The sequence below is a fragment of the Diplotaxodon limnothrissa genome, linkage group LG10 (assembly GCF_057381915.1).
Source record: "Diplotaxodon limnothrissa isolate DT_005_m linkage group LG10, D_limnothrissa_male_GT1.1, whole genome shotgun sequence".
Taxonomy (NCBI): domain Eukaryota; kingdom Metazoa; phylum Chordata; class Actinopteri; order Cichliformes; family Cichlidae; genus Diplotaxodon; species Diplotaxodon limnothrissa.
Window position 1 is genome coordinate 2,752,260 of NC_140605.1, and position 23,384 is coordinate 2,775,643.

Here is a 23,384-nt window from a genome sequence, read left to right on the forward strand (position 1 = left end):
ATGTTTCTGATGTGACTATATTAGGAATATTCTTTCTCAATGATGTCATACAGAGGCAGGTGTAGACGGGGGGTCGACTGTATGTCGCACAAAACAAGACCAAACACATCAGAAGTTGAATTGCTCACGGCAGCCTCCACAGTGCTGAAGATCACTGGGAGCGAGACTGTGACGTCACCCATCAGTCTCTCGTATTCGCTCATATCCGCTTGCTGCACGTCGCATACTTTCTAATCATAAGGAAAACAATAAAAGGAACAAATCCAAATGCAGGCTCATGCTTTTCCTCCTCCACACGCACTCGAACTTACAGCCATGTAATTTGACATCAGTGTTTTTCACACACTCAAGAACACAGGCCAAGTAATGGGATTTTAAAGATAGCGTTTTGTTACGCTGCCTAACTGAGAGGGAAAACATACATTATGTTCTACAAAGGCTTTAACCTTATACTTATATCTGATTCATGATTCCTGCTTTCTCCTTTTTAAAGCTCTGGGACTGATGTGAGGTAGGAAAGGGTTTTGAATTTTTGTAGCATTTAGCAGCCAGCCCCACTTTGCTGACATTGCTGTGCTTTTTCTTCTTTGGGTCTAAATCTGTTGGTGTTATTGATCTTGGCCTACCGATTCAAACCCAGTTCCACCATCTCTTGGTCAGAACCCCGATGTTTACCTTGATCCATGAATGGGATCTCTGTGTTGTTCTCGTAGGTTTTGGACCGTTCCATCATCAGCTGGGTTTTGAGGTGTCACACTTGTCTCCGACTCCCCCACTATGAGCTGTGTTTGATAAAACCTCCCTCTGATACTGTCAGAGCTGTTGATTCTGGTGCTCCCCTAACAGACACGGACCATTTGAGACCAGAACACACACATGCAAAAACACACTGCAAGATTGATGCAAAACACTTCAGTCCATCATACACATACTGTACCCTTCATGCCATACAGTGTGCACATTATTCTGGCAGCTGTTGACATTGAAGGGGATTTATGTTGAGTGGACCTTTTTGTTTCAGTGCCTTTATGCCTCTACTTGCTATTAAGCAAGCTTTACAAGAGCCACGCTTGGTCTTTGTCTGGGTGTCTCATATTTGAAGAGCTTCTACTGCCAAACATATTTTTGCTTTAAACCTTATCAAACCGCAACTTGTGTTCACACCGTCCACCTGCCAGGTGGGGTGACAGTACCACATCATCCTGACACAGAAAAATGCAGAATTGAACAGATCAGCTCCATCAACGCTGTTACGGGTCCTAATCTGGCTTCAGATGGATATCCTTACAGTTACCACTGGTCTCTGTGTTGTGAGCTGAGAGACGAGTGTGCAGCAGTCCTCTACAAAGCCTCACTGCTCTCCTGTTGGTTACACAGTGAAACTTATGTCTTTGGGTAAATAATGCATATAAATATAATTTGGGGAATCTTTATTGTGTACCGTATTCTTCGGACCATAAGGCGCACCAGATTATAAGGCGCATTAAGTGAAACAAAAACAGTCAGATAAGTCAAACTTTCCTCAACTCATTCTTCTTGCTACTCCACTTCTGTACCATTGATTCATTAATGCTGCGTTCTCTGGCAGCTGCTCTATTCCCATGTTGTTGCAGTATATTAATGACTAACCTCGTATTGTGGATGGATTATCTCAGTTGTTCTCCTGACTGAAGTTTGGTCCGTTTACAGCATCCTGCCATGTGATTGCATTTGTCCCTAACCACCAGGAACCTTCACGTTAACTTTTATAAGTGGAAAAAAGTTGGCGTTCATCCTCCAGCTTCACTGTGTTTATGTTATGCTAACATAGCTGTGTCGCTAGCGATCATGTTGCACATCATTATATACCAGCTAGCCCAACTTCAGCAACCCTACAAACGTCACTGCTGTTTATTTTTCTGTCTTCATTTATGTTGGAAGTGATAGCAGAGCTGTACGTTTGAATTCTTTCAGAAATCTCTCAGTCAGAACATGCTATATCATGTTTAGGTGGAAGCTAGCGAGCTAACTTCCTGCTAACTTCTAACTCCGTTAGATGTAATAAATTCTGTTTTCATGGATGCCTGGATGTTAAACTTAATTGTTACACCTGGTAAAGCAGCAACGCTGATCATTTTATTAAAAATTAAAGAATTTAGACAGTTTGTAACTCTCAGTGATGCTGCAGTGTTCGCTTGACTTGGGACCTGAAACGGACGGAGTTTAGGACCCAGATTCCTCTGCGAGGCTCCTGACTACGGTAGCTGTAATGCTCCAACAATCCATCAAGCGGTGCGGCTTCGTAGCTTAGCAAAGTCGTGCTAAAACATTTTTGACAGAGCTTTGAGCACCATGTAGCACAGAAAATCGGTTTGAGGTCAGTAAGCACGACCAGAATTCATACATGAGGCGCACTGATGATTTTTGAGAAAATTAAAGGATTTTTAGTGCAGAAAATACACTCTTTAATTGTGCTTTGTAACCACAATCACTTCGCACACTTCATTTAAGAGAGCCCCACAAAAGCACCGGATTGTGAAACCTAAATGTTAGGTGTGGCTACTGTGCCACTACAACAAAATTTACCACAAGAAAAAAAAAAAGCTTGTATGGATGTGTCTGAAGGCCTGCTGACGACCTTGAAAACATCTCTCTTCTTCAGGTAAATCTAATCTTTGACCTCAGAGGCCTCAACATTTATTTCTCCTTAATTCCTTTTTCAGTTAGGCCGCTTATCCATTAAGTGCTCGTATATCAACGAGCTGCATCTGAGTGCATCCTGAGTGAGTGGACTGCCATAGTCATGTGCGCTTCATCTCTTCACCACAGAAGTGTTTAAAAAAGAAATTTGAGTGGTTGCTGTGGCACCCAAGTGGAAACAAAACAGATGTAAGCCGATGTAGGCAGTGTGTATGTGATAGAGGGGCCTCTGAGATATAAGCTAGACGTGTGGCATGATGCTCCTCTGCTGTTCAGTGATATAGGTTAAATAAACTCCCCGGGACAACTGATGGCTTGCTGTGACATCACTCAACTGTTGGAGGAGACACGAGTGCTGGAGGTTCAAAGTGGCCTTGAAACTTTTTCTTTTTCTTTTTTTTTTTAAATGTAAGATTTGATTGTATCATCATGAAATAAAGTGCTGTGGCTAAAAGGAGGGGACTGTTCAAGGCCAAATATAGAAGTCAGAGAGAGAGAGATCATGGGAGAATGTAATGGGCTTTCTAATGTCCTGTCTTTGCCCCATTTCATCCAGATGTTTCAGTAACGTGTTTGCTGTTTCTTGCCACCCGCATCTCATCTCCTGTCTTTCCACACACTTTACATACAACTGCAAAGCGCTCCAGCGAGTAGTGCGGTGCTCTGAACGGATAATTGGAGGTGAGCTTCCCTCCCTCCAAGACATCTACAGGAAGCGGTGCCTGAGGAAAGCGGGGAGGATCATCAAGGACTCCAGTCACCCCAGCCATAAACTGTTCAGACTGCTTCCATCAAAAGTGATTTGATTTGATTTGATTTGATTTGATTTGATTAGCGCACATGCCTGTTATCAGGGAAGACTGCCCACTCTGTGTCCAGATGAATAATAGTCTGAAGGGGAGAATAGTACTGTGTCATGGCGAAAGAATGCAGACTTCTTCTGTAGGTAATATTTCTATCTCCTATAAACATGGAGACTGTGCACATGTGTCAGAGTTAAATGCGACGGTGCCGGCCCACCATACGCTACGTGTAAGGTTACGTGTGGCTCAGTACAACGTGGTAGGTTGTCAGGAGTTAATGACACAGCATGTGGCTCCCTTGTCTTGCAGCTGAGATATCAACATGGACTGACCACCCCAGACCTGCAGCAGACACTACCCAACCTGAAGAACTTCCTGGAACATGGGCTGATGGTGCGATGGTAAGAATGACGCAGACACTTTCTACAGTGGGTTCTAAAGATGATTCAGAAATCTGCTCTGTGTTTGCAAGAGACACATGCAGCTTCACATGCAAGCTGTGATTAGCTAGATTCAAAGTATAGGCCATGCTCCAAGTTAATAGTTTGTAAAGTTTACTAAGCAGGGCAAATGGACATGGACAGTCTCAAACACGCCAACTTTGGAGTCGACATTTTTGCTGGAGATCTGCTAACAACGCACACATTTCTAAACACACAAGCTGCCAATTTACATAAGTAATGACCAGCACGTTTTTCAAAAGCTGAACTATTAGAAAAAGGACAAAGTCTTCAGTCTGACACTTTTCAACACTCACTTACAAACACTTTTGTCCCTGTTAGTGATTTTAACCATGAAATGGGCCAAAGTAGGCTAATAGCACTGCTGCCAAAACAAACAGACTACTTTTGAATTAGTCAGCTACTCAGCAATAGTGCCATTCATGTTTTGTATCTTAAACCAGCGTCCTCAACCCCCGGGCCATGGACCGGTATCGCTCCGCGAGTCGTTTGGCACTGGGCCGCAAGAGTTGACGCTCGGGTGTGACATTTATGGTTTTCAGGGTTTTTATCGTTAACTTAATTTCCCTGGCTCTTTTCCCGCATGTTATGAATAAATCGTCTTTTTTTTTTTTTTTTTTTGGTACCGGTTTTATTTTGTTGTATTTATCCGCGACACCTTACAGGCCGGTCCGTGGCACAAAAATGGTTGGGGGCCGCTGCCTTAAACAACAGATTAATACAGAATATACAGCGCAGTAGTCGGGTCATTAGTAGGAAATGAAAATAAAGATCTGATGCAGCCATTCGTTGCGTTTGTCACATAGACTGTTATTTACAAAAGACTTTGAAAGTGCTGCTAAAAGAATACTTTGTTTTAAGTTATGATGATGTAACGTCCCTGCACATCATCATTCCCCTACATCTAAAAAAAGGAGTGGGTAATGAGTTTTACAGCAGCTACTTTGTCCACTGGAATGCTTAGATCTCTGCTCCAGTCTTATGGCCTGTGAGTAACCCTTTACTAAAACCTGAGAGTTGGTCTCCATCAGACTTCAGCTCCACTTCCCTATAAAAGAAAAAGCTGTCTTTGATCTCCTCTCCCAGGGTCAGCAAAGGGGAAAATGTGTATTACACACATTAATTGAATAATCTTTTGTTTTGAAAGGAAAGATGCCATGAAAAGCTCGAGCTCTCAACTCTGTCCCACTCCCAAAAAATCTTCACGGGAAGTGGAAGAGCCCAAAGACAGATGAGATGAAAGCGTGGGTCTGCTAACCCTGGAGCTGTGTGTGCGCGAGCGCATGGGAGGTTTTAAAGAAAGTGGAAGTCTTCTGCAGCGGTTTTCCACAGCCACGCTCTTGTGTGACAACGAGACCACAGTGACAGAGAGGAGTTGCTCTGTACTGACTCAGAAGCCATCAGCTGAGTGAAAGAAACTGCCGTTCCCATCATTTTGAGCAGCACTGAGCCACAAACACATGTTACAGATTTATCTGTCATTAGCACTGTCAGAAGATATAGAGCTTCAGCTATGTTGCCACAGCGATTAGACGGTTCGGCATTTGGAGAAAATACGTACATATTTACTCTACGTTTCTGTAGAGTAAATATGAAGCAGCCAGCAGCTGATTAGTTTATTTTAGCACAAAGACTGGAAGCGCACTCTGTCTGCCTACAGGCACCTCTGAAGACTAATAATTGATGGCGTGCCACAACACTAAGTCGTCTTTAAACCTCTCGTACATATTGAGCAAAACTATTTTAGTTACGTTTTGATATTTTGCCATTTAGCTACTCAATACAGCAGAGTACAACAGGAAATTGTAACCAATATTAGACATAAATATGTACATATTTAAATGAAACCTACAATGGTATGCTGTCCATGTTTATGTTCTGGGACTCAACTCCACTGGATTTATGTTGGTGTGGGTTCCCAGCCTTACAGGTCATGGTTTTCTACGAGTTTCAGAGACGAGTTTGATGCTGTTTCATCCGAGAAGCTTCTTCAGTTCAAAGACCAAATCAGAAACTCAGACATTTACACTGATCCAGATGAAACCATAGAGCCCTTTGTTGTGGTCTCACTCTTCACTTGCAGTCCCAAAACTGAGACAGTGGAGACGGTCAGAAAATGACTACAGCAAGACAGCGCCTTAGAAAACAGAATTAGCTTTACCCCCATCACTGTCAGACCTCTGCCTTACAAACAAATATTTTAAATATTCAGTTTCAATTTTTCAATTCAATTTTATTTACACAACGCCAAATCACAACAACAGTCGCCTCAAGGAGCTTTATATTGTAAGGTAGACCCTACAATAATACATACAGAGAAAAACCCAACAATCATATGACCCCCTATGAGCAAGCACTTTGGCGACAGTGGGAAGGAAAAACTCCCTTTTAACAGGAAGAAACCTCCAGTAGAACCAGGCTCAGGGAGGGGCGGGGCCATCTGCTGTGATTGGTTGGGATGAGAGAAGGAAGACAGGATAAAGACATGCAGTGGAAATACAATAAAGGTTTCTACAGACAAAAACATGGATGTGCCACGGGCTCCCCAGTGTCACCCACTGTGGCAAACCTTGTGGAAGTGGAAAGTGAGGCTCTTTGCTCTTTTGAAGGGACAGTACCTAACCACTGGTACAAATACGTTGATGACAAATCAAAACCCAAGAAACAGAATCCGTCACTGTTCACATCAACTCAGTAAATAGAAACATAAAATTCACCATACAAAGAATAATAGTTTGCCATTTCTGCACTGTGCTGTGTACACTGAGGAGAATGGAAACCTCAATGCTGAAGTTTATCGGAAGCCCACACACGCAGACCAGTATCGACTCTTTGACTCCCACCACCCTCCGGAACACAAACTTGGAGTAATCAGGACTCTGCATCACCGGGCAGAAAACGTCCCCTCTGAGGCAGAAGGGAAAGAAAAGGAACGCATGTAAAGAAAGCTCTTTAAACATGTGGTTGTCCCAACTGGGCTTTCATCCAATCAGCAGAGATGCACAGTAAAGAAGGTCAGACACCAGCTAGGGTGAGCAGAATGGACAGATCCACATTGGGTCAGTCTTTCGAGGATGCCAATGTTCACATTTTGGACAGAGAAACCAAATAAAAGAAGTCGATTCTGTTCGTCTAACGTAGTGTTTGTGTTTGCATAGTTGAAGCTAGCACCGCTGGTGAACAGCGGGCTGTGAGGTCAGTTTAATGGTCAGAAACTGTCTCACAGTGGTGTCCCCTGAAACCTCTGCTGATAATGACCACACCCGTTTTCACACATTGCCTTATATGATGAGGAACATGATCAATAGTGGGTCAGGGACCCTCTTAAGGAGCAACTCCCATCAGGGCTTAAATACCTCGGACTCTCCACCGAGCTCTTAGAACTGAAGAAGCTTCTCAGATGGGAGCTGAAACGTCTGAAACCTGAAGAAGTCCACTTTAAGCTCCTTAGATTTCCATCTTTTTAGTTTATTAGTTTCTACTTTTTAGTTTCTTTCTTTGGATTTTCTGCCTCTGCTCTGACTTTCACAAATAGAAACCAGTCCCTGTGAGCACCACAGCCTCCTCTTCTAATTGTGGAATGAATAAAAACAAATTGTAGGCCTCCCAAAAAAATCGTTCCTAAAACTAGATTCCTTCTTTAATCGTTCCATTAGGTGTTCCACCTAAATTGAGCGCCCCTGGCTAAATAAATGGTTGCTTCTGTAACCTACTGTTACCCAAACCTGCAGTAAGTCACAGGAAAAATGAAAATCTTAAAACAGCAAAAAGCAGCTTAGTAACAAAGTGTAGTCATAAGACAAACGTTCCAGTATTTCACTGATGTAATGTTACTTGTATAACTTCTATAAATGGAACATTCCGTTTTTTTTTTGTTTTGTTTTTTTAATATATTTTTATTGATTTTATAATTGAGTAGCATACAACAATCACCTTCAAAAAGAACACAATAGAAGGTGAACGGCAAGTCAACAAGGTGGTGATACATCATACATAAATGTCAAGACAGAGTATACTTCAATTAAGGTTGTCCATCAGGCTAACGACCGGTTGCCAAATCTTATCAAACACACTCTCTCGGTTAGACAGGGTAAACCTGATTTTTTCCAGATGGAGTACATTTCCAAATGCTCTCAACCACATTTCGAAGGTAGGGGGTTTATCAGACTTCCAGCAGAGAAGTATCAGCTTTCTAGCCACAAGTGTGGTCATTGACACAACCTGCATCTCCGTCTTGTCCCTTGCCCATCCCAGTTCACACACCCCGAACAACGCTGCAAAGGGGGTACATGGGACCACCCTGCCAATGGCTTTGGACAAAAAATCAAACAGATGATTCCAAAAAGGCCGCAGCCTTTGGCATTGAAAGAAAAGGTGAGATAAAGTTCCTCGACCACTTGAACACTTAACACAGAGGGCTGAGACGTTCTTATATATCTTTTCCAGTTTAGTGGGAGAGAAGTGCAACCTATGCACAACCTTAAATTGGATCAAACAGTGTCTAGCATTTACAGAACTACAATATACATTCTTAATGCACTCTTGCCAAAGATCATCAGGAACATCCACCCCCAGTTCTTCCTGCCACTGCTCCCTAAAAGTATCAGAGGAAGGACTGCACATATCCAGTAAGGCCCTGTAAAAGCGGGACACAGCACCTCTAGTATAGGGCTCAACCGACATGAAGCTGTCAAGCACTGGGCTTCGAGGAATCAGACCGTATCGTGGAACAGATGCTTTGATGAAATGTCTTAACTGTAAAAATCTGAAAAAATGTGAATTAGGAAGATTAAATTTCACCCTCAGTTGTTGAAAAGATGGAAAATATCCATTAATGTAAATATCTTTGAGAGAACAAATCCCTCTTCCCTGCCATGACACAAACGTGCTGTCCTCCAGCCCAGGCCTGAAGGCATGGTTGTTACATAGCGGAGCATCCAAATACATTTTAGGAGCCTTTACTGTGTCCAATAGTTGGTTCCAAACCTTAATTGAATTTTGAACCACAGGATTTCTGCCATATAGTGTATTCTTCACTTTTATCGGGCTATTAAGCAGGGCCGGGAGACAAGTTTGTCTACAAGATAGGTGTTCCATCATCAACCATGCGGGTTGTCCTTCCAAACTAGCACCTGGAGCACACCTTCGCCAAAAAGAAAAAACATTTAAGTGTGCAGCCATATAATATAACCTAAAGTTTGGGAGTCCAAGGCCACCACAAGTCTTATGTTTAACAAGATGTTTTCTGGAAATTCTAGGAACCTTACCCGACCAAACAAAAGAGGATACAATAGATTCCAACTTCTTAAAATATGACTGGGGAACGCACACTGGAATTGACTGAAAGATGTACAAAAATCTGGGCAAAACTACCATTTTGATGGCATTAATCCGCCCCACCATGGAAATTGGCAATGTGACCCAGAACTCAATATTCTTCTCCAATTGTTTAACTTTTCTATCCCAATTTTTCTTTAAAAGCTGTGACACCTTACGCGTGACTGTGATACCGAGACATTCAAACATATCCAGCGCTATTCTAAATGGAGTACTATGTAAGTAAGTCATGTCCACCCCGTCCGACAGAGGTATGAGTTCACTCTTTGTCCAGTTTATCTTATACCCTGAGAGAGAGCCAAATTCGTTAATAAGTTGCAATAGTGGACCGATCGAGGTCTTGGGTTTCGACACGAATAAGACAACGTCATCAGCATAAGCGGAGAACTTATGAGGAATACCCTGATGCATAATCGGTTGTATATCAGAACTGAGCCGTATACGGGCTGCTAAAGGTTCTAGGGCCAGGGCAAAAATAAAAGGAGAGATGGGATCTCCCTGACGCGTGCCCCTGTGCAATCGAAAAGGAACCGATACATCATTATTAGTCCTCACCGAGGCCATAGGTCCTTTGTACAGAATTCTAATCCAATTAATAAAAGAATCACCAAATCCAAATTTGGATAATACAGTAAACATATACGGCCACTCGACCTGATCAAAAGCCTTTTCAGCATCCAAAGCTATTACCACAGAATCATCCGAACACCTAGCAGAACTATATATGAGATTAAACAATCTACGCAAGTTAAAATAAATGTAGCGGTTAGGGATAAACCCTGTTTGATCCGGGTGGATAAGTTTAGCAATATGATCCTTAAGGCGGTTTGATAAAACTTTCGTTAATATCTTGGTCTCAACAGAAAGGAGAGATATAGGTCGATAGGACGAGACAGACATAGGATCACGATCTTTTTTAAGAATCAACGAAATTACCCCATGATATAATGAACTTGGCAAAGAGCCAGACAATTTTGAGTAGTTAAACATACGCAAAATCAGAGGAGCTAGCAATGAGGAGTAAGCTTTATAGAACTCTGCTCCAAAACCATCCGGTCCAGGGGCCTTATTATTTGACATCTGTTGAATAGCTGTCTTAATCTCATCTAATGTAAAGTCCGCCTCCAAATCTGCAACTGCCTCATCATCCAATTTCGGGAGATCACACTTTTCCAGAAAGTCCTCAATTGACGACTGACTCGCAGAACTCTTAGAGCTATAGAGATCACGATAGAAGTCTTCAAAACACTTGTTTATTTCTTGGGGGTTTCTAGTGGTCTGCCCATGCTCGTCATTGATTGACAGTATTGTTTGCGATGCTTGTGTTTTTCTAAGTAATCTTGCAAGCAACCTATGAGGCTTATCACCTAGTTCAAAGAATGTTTGCTTACACTTAGTGATTTGAAGGCAAACTTGTTTGCTGAGCAGAGAACTATACTCGCACTTCAATTTAGTAATTTTGCCCAGTAATTCTATATTGGGAGAGGACTGATAAGTTTGTTCTAGCTGCAGTAAATTTAACTCAAGATCCTTCAAAGCCATTTCCTGGGATTTACGTTTAGCTGCAGAGAACGAAATAATGTGGCCTCGAATTACTGCCTTCATACTCTCCCAGAGAATTGCATCGTCAACATCGCCTTTATCATTATCATTAAGAAAATCCAAAATGTGCTCCTCTAATTTCTTATGAAAGGTCTCATCTTTAAGCAGAGTTGGGTCAAAGCGCCAATCCCGTCTCTGTAAGGTAGCTAAACCTGCAAAATCCAGATTAATGGACACAGGGCCATGGTCAGAAATCAAAATGGGATGGTAGGTGACATCCCTCATAATATGAACAAGTTTAGAGTCCAGAAAGATATAATCAATACGGGAGTACGACCCATGAACGGAAGAGAAAAAGGAGTAAGCCCTGCCTGTGGGGTAGAGTAATCTCCAAGTATCCACCATGTTCATGTTTTTCAACGCACTCTTCACAGCATGACTGGATTTAGACTGTTGGGTATGGGCCGATGCACTTTTATCCAAGCGGGTGTCCAGTACCAGATTCATATCCCCAGCTATTACAATATGAGAATTATTCACATTTGGCAGCAGCTTAAAAGTCCTTTGAAAAAACTCAGGGCAATCAAAGTTAGGACCGTATACGTTTACAAAGGTGACAGGTAAGGAGTTCAAGAGACCTGTAAGAATGAGGTACCTTCCCCCTGGATCCGCAGTAACTGTGCTTTGACAGAAGGGAATATTCTTCCTGAACAAAATTGCAACCCCTCTTGCTTTAGCTCCAAAATTAGCATTGTATGCCTGACCCAGCCAATTGGCACGGAGCACTGACTGAACCTTGCGTTTAGCATGCGTCTCCTGTAGAAAAATTATGTCAGGTTGCAATCGTTTAAGGTGTGCAAGAACTTTAGCCCTTTTTACAGGATTACCCAGGCCTTTCACATTCCAACTGATCAACCTCAGTGTAGACTTATTGAGTGTATTTAACATAAATGCTACTTATCCCAATTCGACTAGCTAACCAGTAGTCATACACTCTGAAATTACCACGTTTAAGCTTGTACCACCATAGAACAAGAACATCCAAACATAAAACACAAAAAACAGTCCCACCAAAAATGAGGGGCCCCCCCAATCGAAGCCCGTCTCCACCCAACATACCCAGTAGGAACATAGTAGTAGCTACAATCCTTCCCGTAACCCATCCCGCAGCCCCACACCAGCAAAGAGAGATTTATAAGACACTTTATAAGGAAAAAAAAAAAAAAAAAAAAGGCGAAAATTCAGATAAATTAAAATACGAGAGCCATATAAACCATATATGTGCGAGCATTACTAGGCTCCCATACAGCAAATCAAAGAATAAACAAGGACCCTGAGGGCATATATTGTCCACATTGTAGGGAGCAATATCAGCAACAATACTGACCCAAGCTATATGAGTCCACAGCAACACGCCCAGAAGAACAGCAATAATAAGGCTTATACAGAGAAAACATATAATCGAGGACGTAAACCGTTGTGTTGGAGAGCCCTACTCATCCGACCCCGCGGCCAGTTTCTGGTCCAGGAATTTTTTGGCTGCCTCCGGCTTATCGAAAGTCTGTGTGACCCCGTCCATCGTCACCCGAAACCGAGCCGGATGAATAAAGCCGTAGCGTAGATTGGCCGCCCTGCATCGTTTGCGGATTTCTTCAAACTTCTTGCGCCGTGTCAGCACCTCCGCGGTCAAATCTGGAAAGATAAAAACTTTCGCCCCATTGTACTGCAGCGGAGCTTTTTGTGCTGCCATCCTCAGGATACGCTCGCGGGTTTGGTAGTAGTGCAGCCTTACAATTAAAGGACGAGGCCGGTCCCCGTCAGCTGGCTTGGGGCCCAGGGCACGGTGTGCTCTATTCACCACGACCCTGCCCGGAAAATTCTCACTCCCCAGGAGCTTAGGAATAAGCTCAGAAACAAAGTCCAGCGGGTTCCCTTTCTCTGTTCCCTCCGCGACTCCAAGGATCCTGATATTCTGTCGTCTGGACCGGGACTCGAGGTCATCCAATTTTTTGTGATGTAAATCGTAGCCTTTCTGGAGCGAGTCGCAGAGCGCCTCTAAGACGGCAATCCTCTCGTCATGCCCATTTACAGCTTCCTCAACATCATGTATCCTCCCAGTTACCGCGGAAAGAGCGGCCTCCACAGCATTCATCGTGGTTGAGATAGCAGTCAATTTGCTATCAACCGAAGCCTCCAATCTAGTGATTGCACTCATTATGTCGGCGGACGTCGGGTTAGCCACTTGGGAAGTTACGGGGCTAATTGCACTCGGCTCCCCAGCTAGCGCGTGCCCGTTAGCTACACTAGCTGGTTCACCTCCATCTTCTCCGATTTTCTCAGTCTTTTCACGGGCTTTTGGAGCCTTAGGCTTCGTCATTGTTATAAGATATATCCAAACGTCAGAAATCAACAGAAAGGTGTCAAAAAACAGATGGGTATAAACAGAAAATTACAGGCTGGTGCGGAGCTCTTCCAAAAAACGTCCTACGCCATTGCTTGCTAACCACGCCCCTTCCCATTCCGTTTTTTTTTTTGATTCGCCCAGATGAAAGTCCGGCCTGACACAGGGCTCTGATGAAAGAATCCTCTGTAAAGTGGTGTGAATGAACAAATCTGTCAACTTCTGACTGCTGCTTGAAAAAAGAAACTATCCACCTTTATTGCTCCTTGATCGTAATGTGCGTACATGTATGTTTTCAACATTTTATTTGTTCATTTGTGTTACTTAATAAGTTGACCCACACATTTTGTCATAAAAGTACAGCTTTGTTGGACGCACTGTTGCTTTCTGTCTGTGTCAGTTCCGGTTCTTCTTCCTGCCGGGTTTAAAAAGGCTGAATTCAGAAGGAATGCCTGGAGCTGGGACTCGGCTTATGAAATATGGATGTTTTTAAGAGGCTACGTGACAGCTGCAGGTAATTTTGCTATATAGCCCGTGAGAGGCAGGCTAATCAGCTGCCTATCCTCCTCTTTGCCACCTTTTTCTTCCTTCCACACATCCAAACAAGAATGATGTGGTGAAGGCTATGACAGAGGGAACTGTTTCCAGAACAGATTTGGAAACATTTGCCTCCTACATATAGAAATAATTCATACCCACACCACGGGTGCATAGTGGGTTCATCTTGGATATTTTATACAGACCGAATGGAAAAGCAGAAAGAATGCGTGTAAGAATCGAAAAGAGCGTATGTCATTTTTATACAGTGGGCTTCGTGATGCTCATCTGGGAAACTGCTGATCATATCTTAATAGATTTCCAAACAGTTCTCTCTCAGAAACACATCATAACATGTCAGAGTATATACAATGCAGCCCTGGTGAAAAATGAGCAGTATAGTTTTTTCTCCTCTAATCTCGCTGAAGGATGGGAAACAGTGGGGGAAATGGTGAATCTATTATCGAGAGGCATATAGAGACAGCACCAGAAACCAGTTCTTTGTAAACTACGCAGTCTGTCGACATCAAAGCAAACACGTTCAACATGGTCCCATTTGCCGCTCCACATCCGCTGAGGGCCTGGCAGAAGTTCACAGGGTCCTAATCCCACTCCGGTGCCTGGAAGCAGGGCTACGTACACGTGTGTGGGGGGAGCAAGGTGTGGCAGGGCGCCTAGCCATGCACATTCAACGCCACAGCTGGTGGATGTGAATCTTCCCCAAACCCCACAGTGACTGAAGTTAGCAAAGGGATTTGTGTTGCATGAAGTACACCGAGGGTTGTAATATTTAGACAGCTGCGCTCCTGTCAGTGCAAAAAAAAAAGGAAGAGAAATTCTTGAGTTATACACCTAAAATAAGCATTTGTAAGGGACGTTAAGCTTGACAGGTTCTCTGTGGAATTGCTGTATTTTTGATCATTTCCTTTTTCGTGTTCTCCAAGCGTCCATTCCTCCTTATTTGGGAATACATTTTCTCTTTCTCACCTTTTTTTAAAAGTTGTGATACCTTTTTGTTTTGGTTTTTTAATATCTTACATTCTGACAATATGTAAGATAAATATAAATACCCCTCCGCACACCGCGTGGTCGTCTGTGGCCCAGACACCTGAGTTTGACAGCCACTGACCCAACCCAGGCTTTCTATGCATCATAAGTGGGGTTTGTATACTGCTCGTCATAAATAGTAGAGAGTACTGATGTTTTGAGGGGACTGGATCACAGGAAGACGATAGCAACATGCATACTGCATACGCAGTATATCAGTGTTGCAGATTTTGTCTTTGTAATTTCTGTAGCACATCAGCACCATTGAGTAGTGCGAGGATGTTCTCAGCTTTTGTTCCACATGCTGTGCTGTGGTCAGTCTGTCTTCAAAGGCCAGACAGTCAATAAGAGCCACTCTAATAAAGCAAAAAGAAAACTTGGCTTCCTCCATACCACGTATCAGGTTTTTAGTCATGTTTACTTTAGGGAAATCCCTGTGAAACGACTAAACCACATCAAACGCACAAGTCTTATCTGCTGTTGTTAGCTTTGGCCCAAAACCTGTGACGCCATAGCAGCATTTGGATATGATCGGGGGCGTGTTGTGAAGCCTGTCAGGTGATTAGACAGTAAGAAGGCTTGACTCACCAAATTCCTGAATCGCCTTGAAATGTGCCAGGTTTGACAACAGCAGTGGAAAGGAAGAGAGAAGGCAAAACGCTTAAGAGGGAAGGCAGCTATTTCTGGCTTGGCAAGTCAAGTTTTCGGCTTGATGATTTAGACAGAGGCCTGTTCGTAGCCTTTATAATGTGTAGTTTGTTTGAGGATGGGGCCCAGTGAGACTTAAATGTCTCCTGTAGGTGAGCAGCTTGTGCTAACTGTGGAGCTGCACAGCATACATTAGGGAGCAACAGGTCTTCTTCCAGTCAGCGTGAAATGTCAAGCTCCTCGTATGAGTCCAAGCTGCACAGAAAGTTTGAGACCTCAAGCCTATTACAGCATCTCATCTTCATAAGTGGTGTACACGTGGAGGCCAGTACTCTATATATACATACTATATATGTATATTGTGTCAAAAAAGAGGAAAAGATGGTGTCATTGGTGTTTATACTGTATGTAAAACAATAAGTTTGTATATATGTTCCAGCAATGCATTCAGTTGGCAGGTTGCTGTGATCCTTCACGTGCTGCAGACTGCAGAGAATACTGTAAACAATGGAGTCAGAGCTGCATTATGTAATGACAGCACTTCTAAGTTACCACCAGCATCATCTTCACTATTATTGGAAAAAGCCCAAAAAAGTATGTGATCTGAAATATGTTTAAACAGAGGTAAAGGAGCTCCGAGGCGTGGAAGAATATCTGTGCGTCACCCGCGGTTAGTAACTCATCTGACGTTCTCTTACAAAACTGTTGAATTTCAGGTTAACTGTGGTTCTGATATTTTTATATAGTAACTCCAAATGGAAGTGCCATAAAGCAGAACTTTGGTTTACTGCACTGCAGGCAGTTTACTTCTTACCTGAGTACATCTTCATATACTACAGACCTAGAGGTCAGTGTCTACTAACCAAACAGACAATAACACCCCATTCCTGGAAAAAAACCCACTCATAATAAGCTCTGGATCTATTTAACAACACATAATTGTCCTGTGCTGCTTACTATAAGCACTTGGCATTATTTAAATACGACCACTTTAAGTTCCGGCTTTTCCAGACAGCTTTAGGAAGTGTTTTCATGGCATGATTAATCGACACATTCTCACATATGGTCATACACATTTAACCTAATTGCCAGTATTAAATAGCACGAAATAGCTGTAACAGTTAAAATGTTTTACGAAAAAGAGAAATGTATTCCTGCTCGTAGGTTCTCTTGGCTGGCTTCCTCCCCGACACACCCAGTCTCCTCTGTTGCTAATACTCTGCCGCACAATTTGACACAAGTAATGACAGTAATAGGAGCCTAACCTTGAAACTGAGTGGAACAAAGTAACACGGTCCAAATACAAAACTCCTCATTCTGTAAAAGACTGTATGGTGACCGTGTGATTCTATGCCAGTGTCAATAATGCATTGTTCTCTGGCATAGATGAAATCGGAGCAGGCAGGTTAAATGGTGAGCCAGCTGGAGGGAGGAGTGGAAGAAAATAAGCGGTACCAATTAAAGTCAGAGGCTTCTAATCAGCCGCTGCCGAACAGACATCAATCGGTCAAACTAGAAAACATAGTAATCGTTTACTAGCTTGTTATAAATGATGCGCGGAAATCTTCCGATTTTTACTCAGTCTTCTTCAGTTTCCAAATGTGCATTACAATTCAGTCTGAACAACATTTTCCAATTACTTAAATGGAAAATGACTTCTCACGGCATCTGTCTTTATGCGTTTCCACTGGTTCAGGTTTTGAATCTTTTTTTGAACTGGCTTCCAAGGAGGCCATGATGGTTCCATTTGGAAAGTTACAGATAAGTGTTTGAGATGGCAAATCATTCAGCTTCTCGCTCTGCTCCTTCTTCTTATTGATCTTTCCAGAAAATTAGGTGGTAAAGAGCACATTGTTTCCAATTTGCCCAAATACGCTTTGCCTCAGGACCGACCATGTGCCTGTTGGAGGAGAGCAGTTGTAGCAGATGATGTGTTTTGGTTGACCTGTACTGCCAAGTAAAGCAGAGCTGGATAACGTCATTACCTCTTCCCTTTATTGTTTTTTAAACCTGGCCTTGTTTGACGATCCAACGTGTACATCTCCGCGTAAGCCTCCAATTAGCTTAAATGTGAGCCATGAGGGACAGTATCTCCAGGTTGTTACAATAAGCAGTTTCATACTGGAGCTTCAGACTGTGAATGTTTCTCATTTACTGCATCACAGGCACTTTGAAGTTTGACACGTTTCTCTTAAGACTAGACGAGCTTCTCCACTCTGCTTAGCGAGGTGTCCTGCCCGTGAACCCTGTCAGGACCACCCTGGCAGGGTGCCTGAGAGGGTCAGACCCAAGGTCCTTTTCACAAGCTGTCATGGGTTTGGTGGTGAAACTGTCCATCAGACTTTTGGGTAACGCACGTGTCAGCCAGTGCTGTCATTACTGATGTCAAATGTTACAAAGAAGACTTCCTCGGTGAGTGTCAGCAACAGGAAGGACGTCTGTTACGACTGCATGTCTGACTGATCAGAGATTTACCCTCGATTCACAGGAAGGTCCTGCTTCAGCTTTAACCCCGGCTGTTCTGCACCAGAACGGTCATTTTTAGCAGAGTATACGTGGCCTTGGCTATCGGAAGAAGCGGCGAGGCGCCTGTTTAAATAGATTTATGGCTCCAGTTCATGGGCGGGGCGATCCGAAGACTGTTATCTGCGATGGAAGAAAATGTCTGACATACTTGGGTCGGCGCCTGCTGCTTTTCCCAGCAAGCAGAAGTTGAATGTATAGTGCTCGCACAGACTGCACAAATGTTTTCTGAATGGTGTGAGGGGAAGTGACCTACAAAGAGCTGCAGCTGCTGCTCTCCTGGACCAGGGGAAAGACTTCTTAGGATACTTTCTTCTGTTGGCTGCAGAATTGATCTTTGATCTGTTGCAAATACGAACAATATGTTATAACAGATTTTAACAAACTGTGTCAGTGTAAAACAGTCTTTTGACGTTGAAAAATACTGTTTGTTATCAAAGAGGAGCAATGATAAAAGTTCAGCACTGAAAGTTGTGGTGTCATTTGATTCTTCCATAACTCTATGCTTTACTTGTGGCGTTAGATTGCTCACTTCATCATCAGGTCCGCTCTGCTCTGGGAGATTGCACTGGCCGTTGTTGAATTGACCTGGCTGCATATATGTTAACAAAATTGTGTGTTGTTAGTTGATGGCCTGCAGACGCTTTCATTGACAATATCACATTTATGCAACAGCCTCTTCACTCTAAAATACCCCACTTACTATAAATGTGGCCAGAGGTTTACAGCACATACAGTCACGGTCATTCTTTTTCCAACAGACTCTGCTTGTAAAAATAGGCTGCAATTTTTTAACGAGGTCAGGCCCTTCCACAAGCTTAATGTTGGCCTCATTCACTTATCTGAAGGTGACAGTTTCTTCCAGAGCATAGAAAAGTGGAGACGCATCCAATTAACATGTACTTGCAGTTATTTGATCTAATGATCTTGGAATCAGCAGTTGTTTAGAAAAAGAGACCTTTTCAACTTGTGCAAGTCATTCATTCTTCTTAGATCTCCTGATATTGGTCCATCCACGTGCTGTCAAACAAATGCCTTTGATGCTTGCTGGCAAAGAGAAACTGCAAATCAATCATGTTCACTAAAAACAGGTTGAGAGGTCTTGGTATTGGTTAAATTAGCTTTGGTTAAATGTTTGAACCTTCAGCACAAGTGCTAAAAAGATTTAAGTGTGTGTGAGTGTAGGCCTGTGTACTTTTGACCGTGTGGATCAGAGAAAATGAATCCAAACTCAAGCAGTTGTTGTCATTAAAGGTGTACAGTGTACAATTATTCAGACCAATGATGAGTGCATGTAAACCTCTGAGCACAGCTCTATATTTCATCTTAAACATGGTGCCGTTATATAGAGAGGCACTTTGTTATTGTAGCTTTTTAAATGTCTTTGCTTATTCGATATCTCTCTTTTCTCCTTACAGTGACCGACATCATGTCTCCAGCTCCATCCCAGTGCCCGCCAAGTCTCAGCTCGGTGTGTCTGCAGCTTCCGAGCTGGCCTATCCCTGCCACACCAGCTCCCCAGACCGAGGCTTGAGGAACAGAGCGAGTTCAGAGGCTGAAGCAGAGCTTAAATACAAGCCAGCAACCCCTCCACCCAGCTACAATACAGCCATCAGTGAGGGAAAGTCCCAGGTTGGCCTGGGACCGCCTTCGCCGTCACCATCACCCACACACCTGTCATCCTCCCTTGATCCAAGCAAGGCCCCACTTGACCTCTCCACGAATACGGAAACCATTGTGGAGGAAGAGCAGAAGGAAGAGAAGCAGGAGGCTAGAGGCACAGCGGTGGAGGCAGAAGGACGTGAAACTGCTGAAGGAGAGAGCGAACGGCATAAAGAGAACAAGAGTGATGAGATGGAGGAGAACCCGTCCAGCAGCTCAATGATACCAAACTCTTCTGCAGTGCAGGACACTGATGAAGAAACGATGCCCGCTGCCCAGCACCCAGGTGCCATGAATGGCTCTTTAGTATTAGAACAGGCGCCCATCAGCCTGATCCCAGAGCTGCGCTGCTCAGTGGAACAAGCTGAGGAGATCATGGGCACAGAGGCCACTGGTTTAGGTCTGGGGATGGGGTTGGGATTAGCAGATGAAGCCCGGCTGGATGACTACCGTTGCATCCCCGTAGACCATGCCGTAGCTGTGGAGTGTGACGAACAAGTGCTGGGAGAGCTGGACATGGCTGGCTTCGAGGAGTTTTCCAGGCGAATCTATGCACTGAATGAGAACATGTCCAGTTTTCGTCGGCCACGCAAGAACTCTGAGAAGTAAGGCTGAGGACCTGAGGAGAGACGAAGGCAGGAAACTTGCACAGATGCTTTTGGAAAAAATGCGAGGCAGGGCATGCGAGACGTGGAGGACGTAGGAGCTCCTCTGGAAAAACAACCAATTTGCACTTATTGTAAACATTTCCATAATAAACATTTAAATAAGAAGCAGTTGAAAGTGCAAGTACTGGGACAAGCACTGCTCTTACTGTTCATGCAAACTTTAATATATTTTACAAACAGATTGAAAGCAGTTTTAAGACCTTTTAGATTCACAGAAGGATTTAGCCTCAGCTTAAGTAATCCCCCCTCTGTTGTTCCAGTAAACGGGACCATTACAGTAAAATGACGCTCAGTCTTGACCTTGCCTCCTTTTAGATCCACAGCCAGAGTGCAGCTCAGTACCTCCACAGCTCCCTCCTGATCACTCTGCTAGTCTTTTGAATTAGTGCGGTTTTTCCTTTTGAGAGTCGGATGTCCCAGTAATTCCACCTTTGACTGTACAAGCAAATGTTAAAATGCTTCCCGAGCCTTCATTCAGGGTGTATGACAGTGGGCAGTTGGAAGTAAGTGTGTGAGTGTGCACACACCACACATCAGCATGACATCATAGTCACACAATCACAGTTGGAGTAATCCCACCAGTGACCCCAAGGACACAGCAGTATTCTGCTACCACAGAGCGAGGTGGGAGCTGGAACCCGTAGCCCAGTCAGAGACTCGTTAGCTGTGACACGCTGCATCTCCTCGGCTTCGACAGGCTGACCCACTCGTCCTTCTCCTCACGGGCTCGAGTTTCTCCTTCAGGTCTCAAATGAGGATCTTAAGAGTGGCAGGTCGAAGCTTTCAGATCTTGGCAGGGATACGGTGTCTTTTTTTCCTCAGCTTTTACCTTTTAAGTTTATCGTCCCCCATCGGCATAAATTTAACGACATGTCCGCTGATTCTTACATTCAGTAGACCAAAACCTGTCACTGCGTGTCCGTCGTCTGTTGGAGTGTCACTCAGGCTCTCTTCTAACTGTCAACGAGTGTCTCAATCCCACCGTCTGTGATTTAGCGTCTCCCTGCTCCCAACGCTTTCTTGCACTGGTATTCAGTTTTTGCATTATTTATGTCTCAGCAACTGTGTGTGTGAAGAAATCAATATTTAGTTTGAATTCACTCATGAATGTTGTCAAATGTAGTAGACTGATGTCATAACCAGTATCCGGGTCCAGACTTGGACAGCTGCTTTGCACCGCTGGCCTTGATGAAGATGGACTTTCCACTGGCGGCGCACGTCGTGTTCCCGATGCAGTACCGTGTTTGCTGATTGTTGGGATTTATTGTATTTAAAACTAAAAGGTGAAGCATATTAAATCATTTCTATAACCATACAGTTCATTAAGTGACCATGTACATATACTTTTGTATGGAGATTTTTGGGGGCGTTATTAAAGACTTGCGGTCCAATGGCATGGGTGTATGTATCCCATTTAGGGTTGCCAACCGTCCCTTAAAAAACGGAATCGTCCCGTATTTAGAAACAAAAGTACACGTCCCGTATTGAGCTAATAAGGGACGCACTTTGTCCCGTAATACAGTGAGAATCAAAAGTAGTCTATAACTTTTAATGGAATTAACACTTTGTTTGAAAACATAATTCCCAGCCCCTCTCCTGCTTTGTGACCAATGAGCTGACAGCACACTTATGACAATTCGAGTATGACAAGTCAGATTACCGCTCATCTCATTGGTCGAGGAAAGGTCGCTTACGGAGAAAATACCGGAAGACAACTGATGACCACAACAACAAGCATGGCCAACAGGGAAACAAACGCCGACACTGCGGTGCACGTCTCGGACGGCACACTGTGCCTCCATAACATGAAGGTTATAACAGAAAATCTGTCGCTCGCTCTCTCTGTCTTTCACTCACACAGACACACCACCACCACATCAACTTTGCTAAATTGCTAATGAAAAACATGATCAGGCAGCTGTGATTGAGCAGCAGTGTAAATCCAACTGTTTTCACGGTTGTTGTGGTCGTGATAATTTTGTGATGCCACATGGAAAAGGCTCGGATGAGCTTTCCAAAGTTCTACAAGTGCCTCCATCGCTTGTGTCCAGATCACACGCTGCACAGCTGTGCTGCAACGTCTTTTTCACCGACGTTTACGTGTTTGCGCGTGAGCAGCTGCGGTGACACCCTCACGAGCGATTGATGATCGGGAGCTGGTCGTGAGGTGTTAATCGCTTCTCGTTACCCCACGTATACTACACGATGCACGATGAAGGCCAAAATCGGGCTGATCACCAAATCGGTCGCACGACTCAAAAATCGGCTCAAAATGGGCCAAAAATCGCACAGTGTAAGCCCAGCATTAGAGCAGCAATGTTTGTTCCCCTCAGAGAAAGAGGAAAAAAAAAGGCTGCAAAAGTACAGGGAGGACTGGGAAAAGGAAAACACCTGGCTGGAAAAGTGCACTATAAAGCGCACTGCACTGTGTGCTGGCGCACTTTTTCCATAGGCATGCTTCTATTGGTGGGCACATGAAGAACATGAGGGGCGTGAAAGCTCGGGGAACCCTTTACCAATTTCTTGTCCACCAGGCCACGGCAGAAGCAGATATGGTATGTAAACACTGGTTTGTTTGTTTTTAAACCCTCTGGTTAAGGTTAATATGGGCATGTGCAGTGAATATCAGCGCTATGTGGCCAGAAGTGTGATAATATAATTTATTTTGTGTAATAAACAACTGCAAGGATAGATGATTACAACAAATAGATGACTAATACATAAAAGTAATACATAGATGAATAATGATGATGAGTTAAGATGCGTAATCGTGGGAACAAGTGGGTTTACAAACAGGAGCAGCTGATTAGCATTAGAAAAGCTGAAATAATACCTCAGCTGAAGCCAATTGTACTAAATGCACTATATGTGCACAGTTACAAGAATATTTTTCGTTCTATTGCTTTCTATTAATTTATATAATTTTAAGTTAAGTAGGACAGAGTTCTTTTAAAGAAAGATTTACTTATATTCTCAAAAGTTAAGCATGACAGGCTTCTGTTTAAGAAAGAGACCTGTTTTACTGTGTTAATGTTGTCATTTTGAGCTAAAAATAAATGGCTAAATGATCATTTGT

General features: G+C 43.4%; 1 protein-coding gene across 1 annotated transcript in view; it reads left to right on the forward strand.

Annotated features, from left to right (window-relative positions):
- Positions 1 to 21,688, forward strand: part of uvrag (UV radiation resistance associated gene) — a 98,524-nt gene extending 76,836 nt beyond the window's left edge. The window contains exons 14-15 of the mRNA XM_085364265.1: positions 3,792 to 3,883; positions 19,397 to 21,688. Coding sequence (XP_085220391.1) covers positions 3,792 to 3,883; positions 19,397 to 20,249 — 945 coding nt within the window. The 3' untranslated portion in view covers positions 20,250 to 21,688. The remainder of the gene's footprint in view (positions 1 to 3,791; positions 3,884 to 19,396) is intronic.
- The last annotated feature ends 1,696 nt before the right edge of the window (positions 21,689 to 23,384 follow it).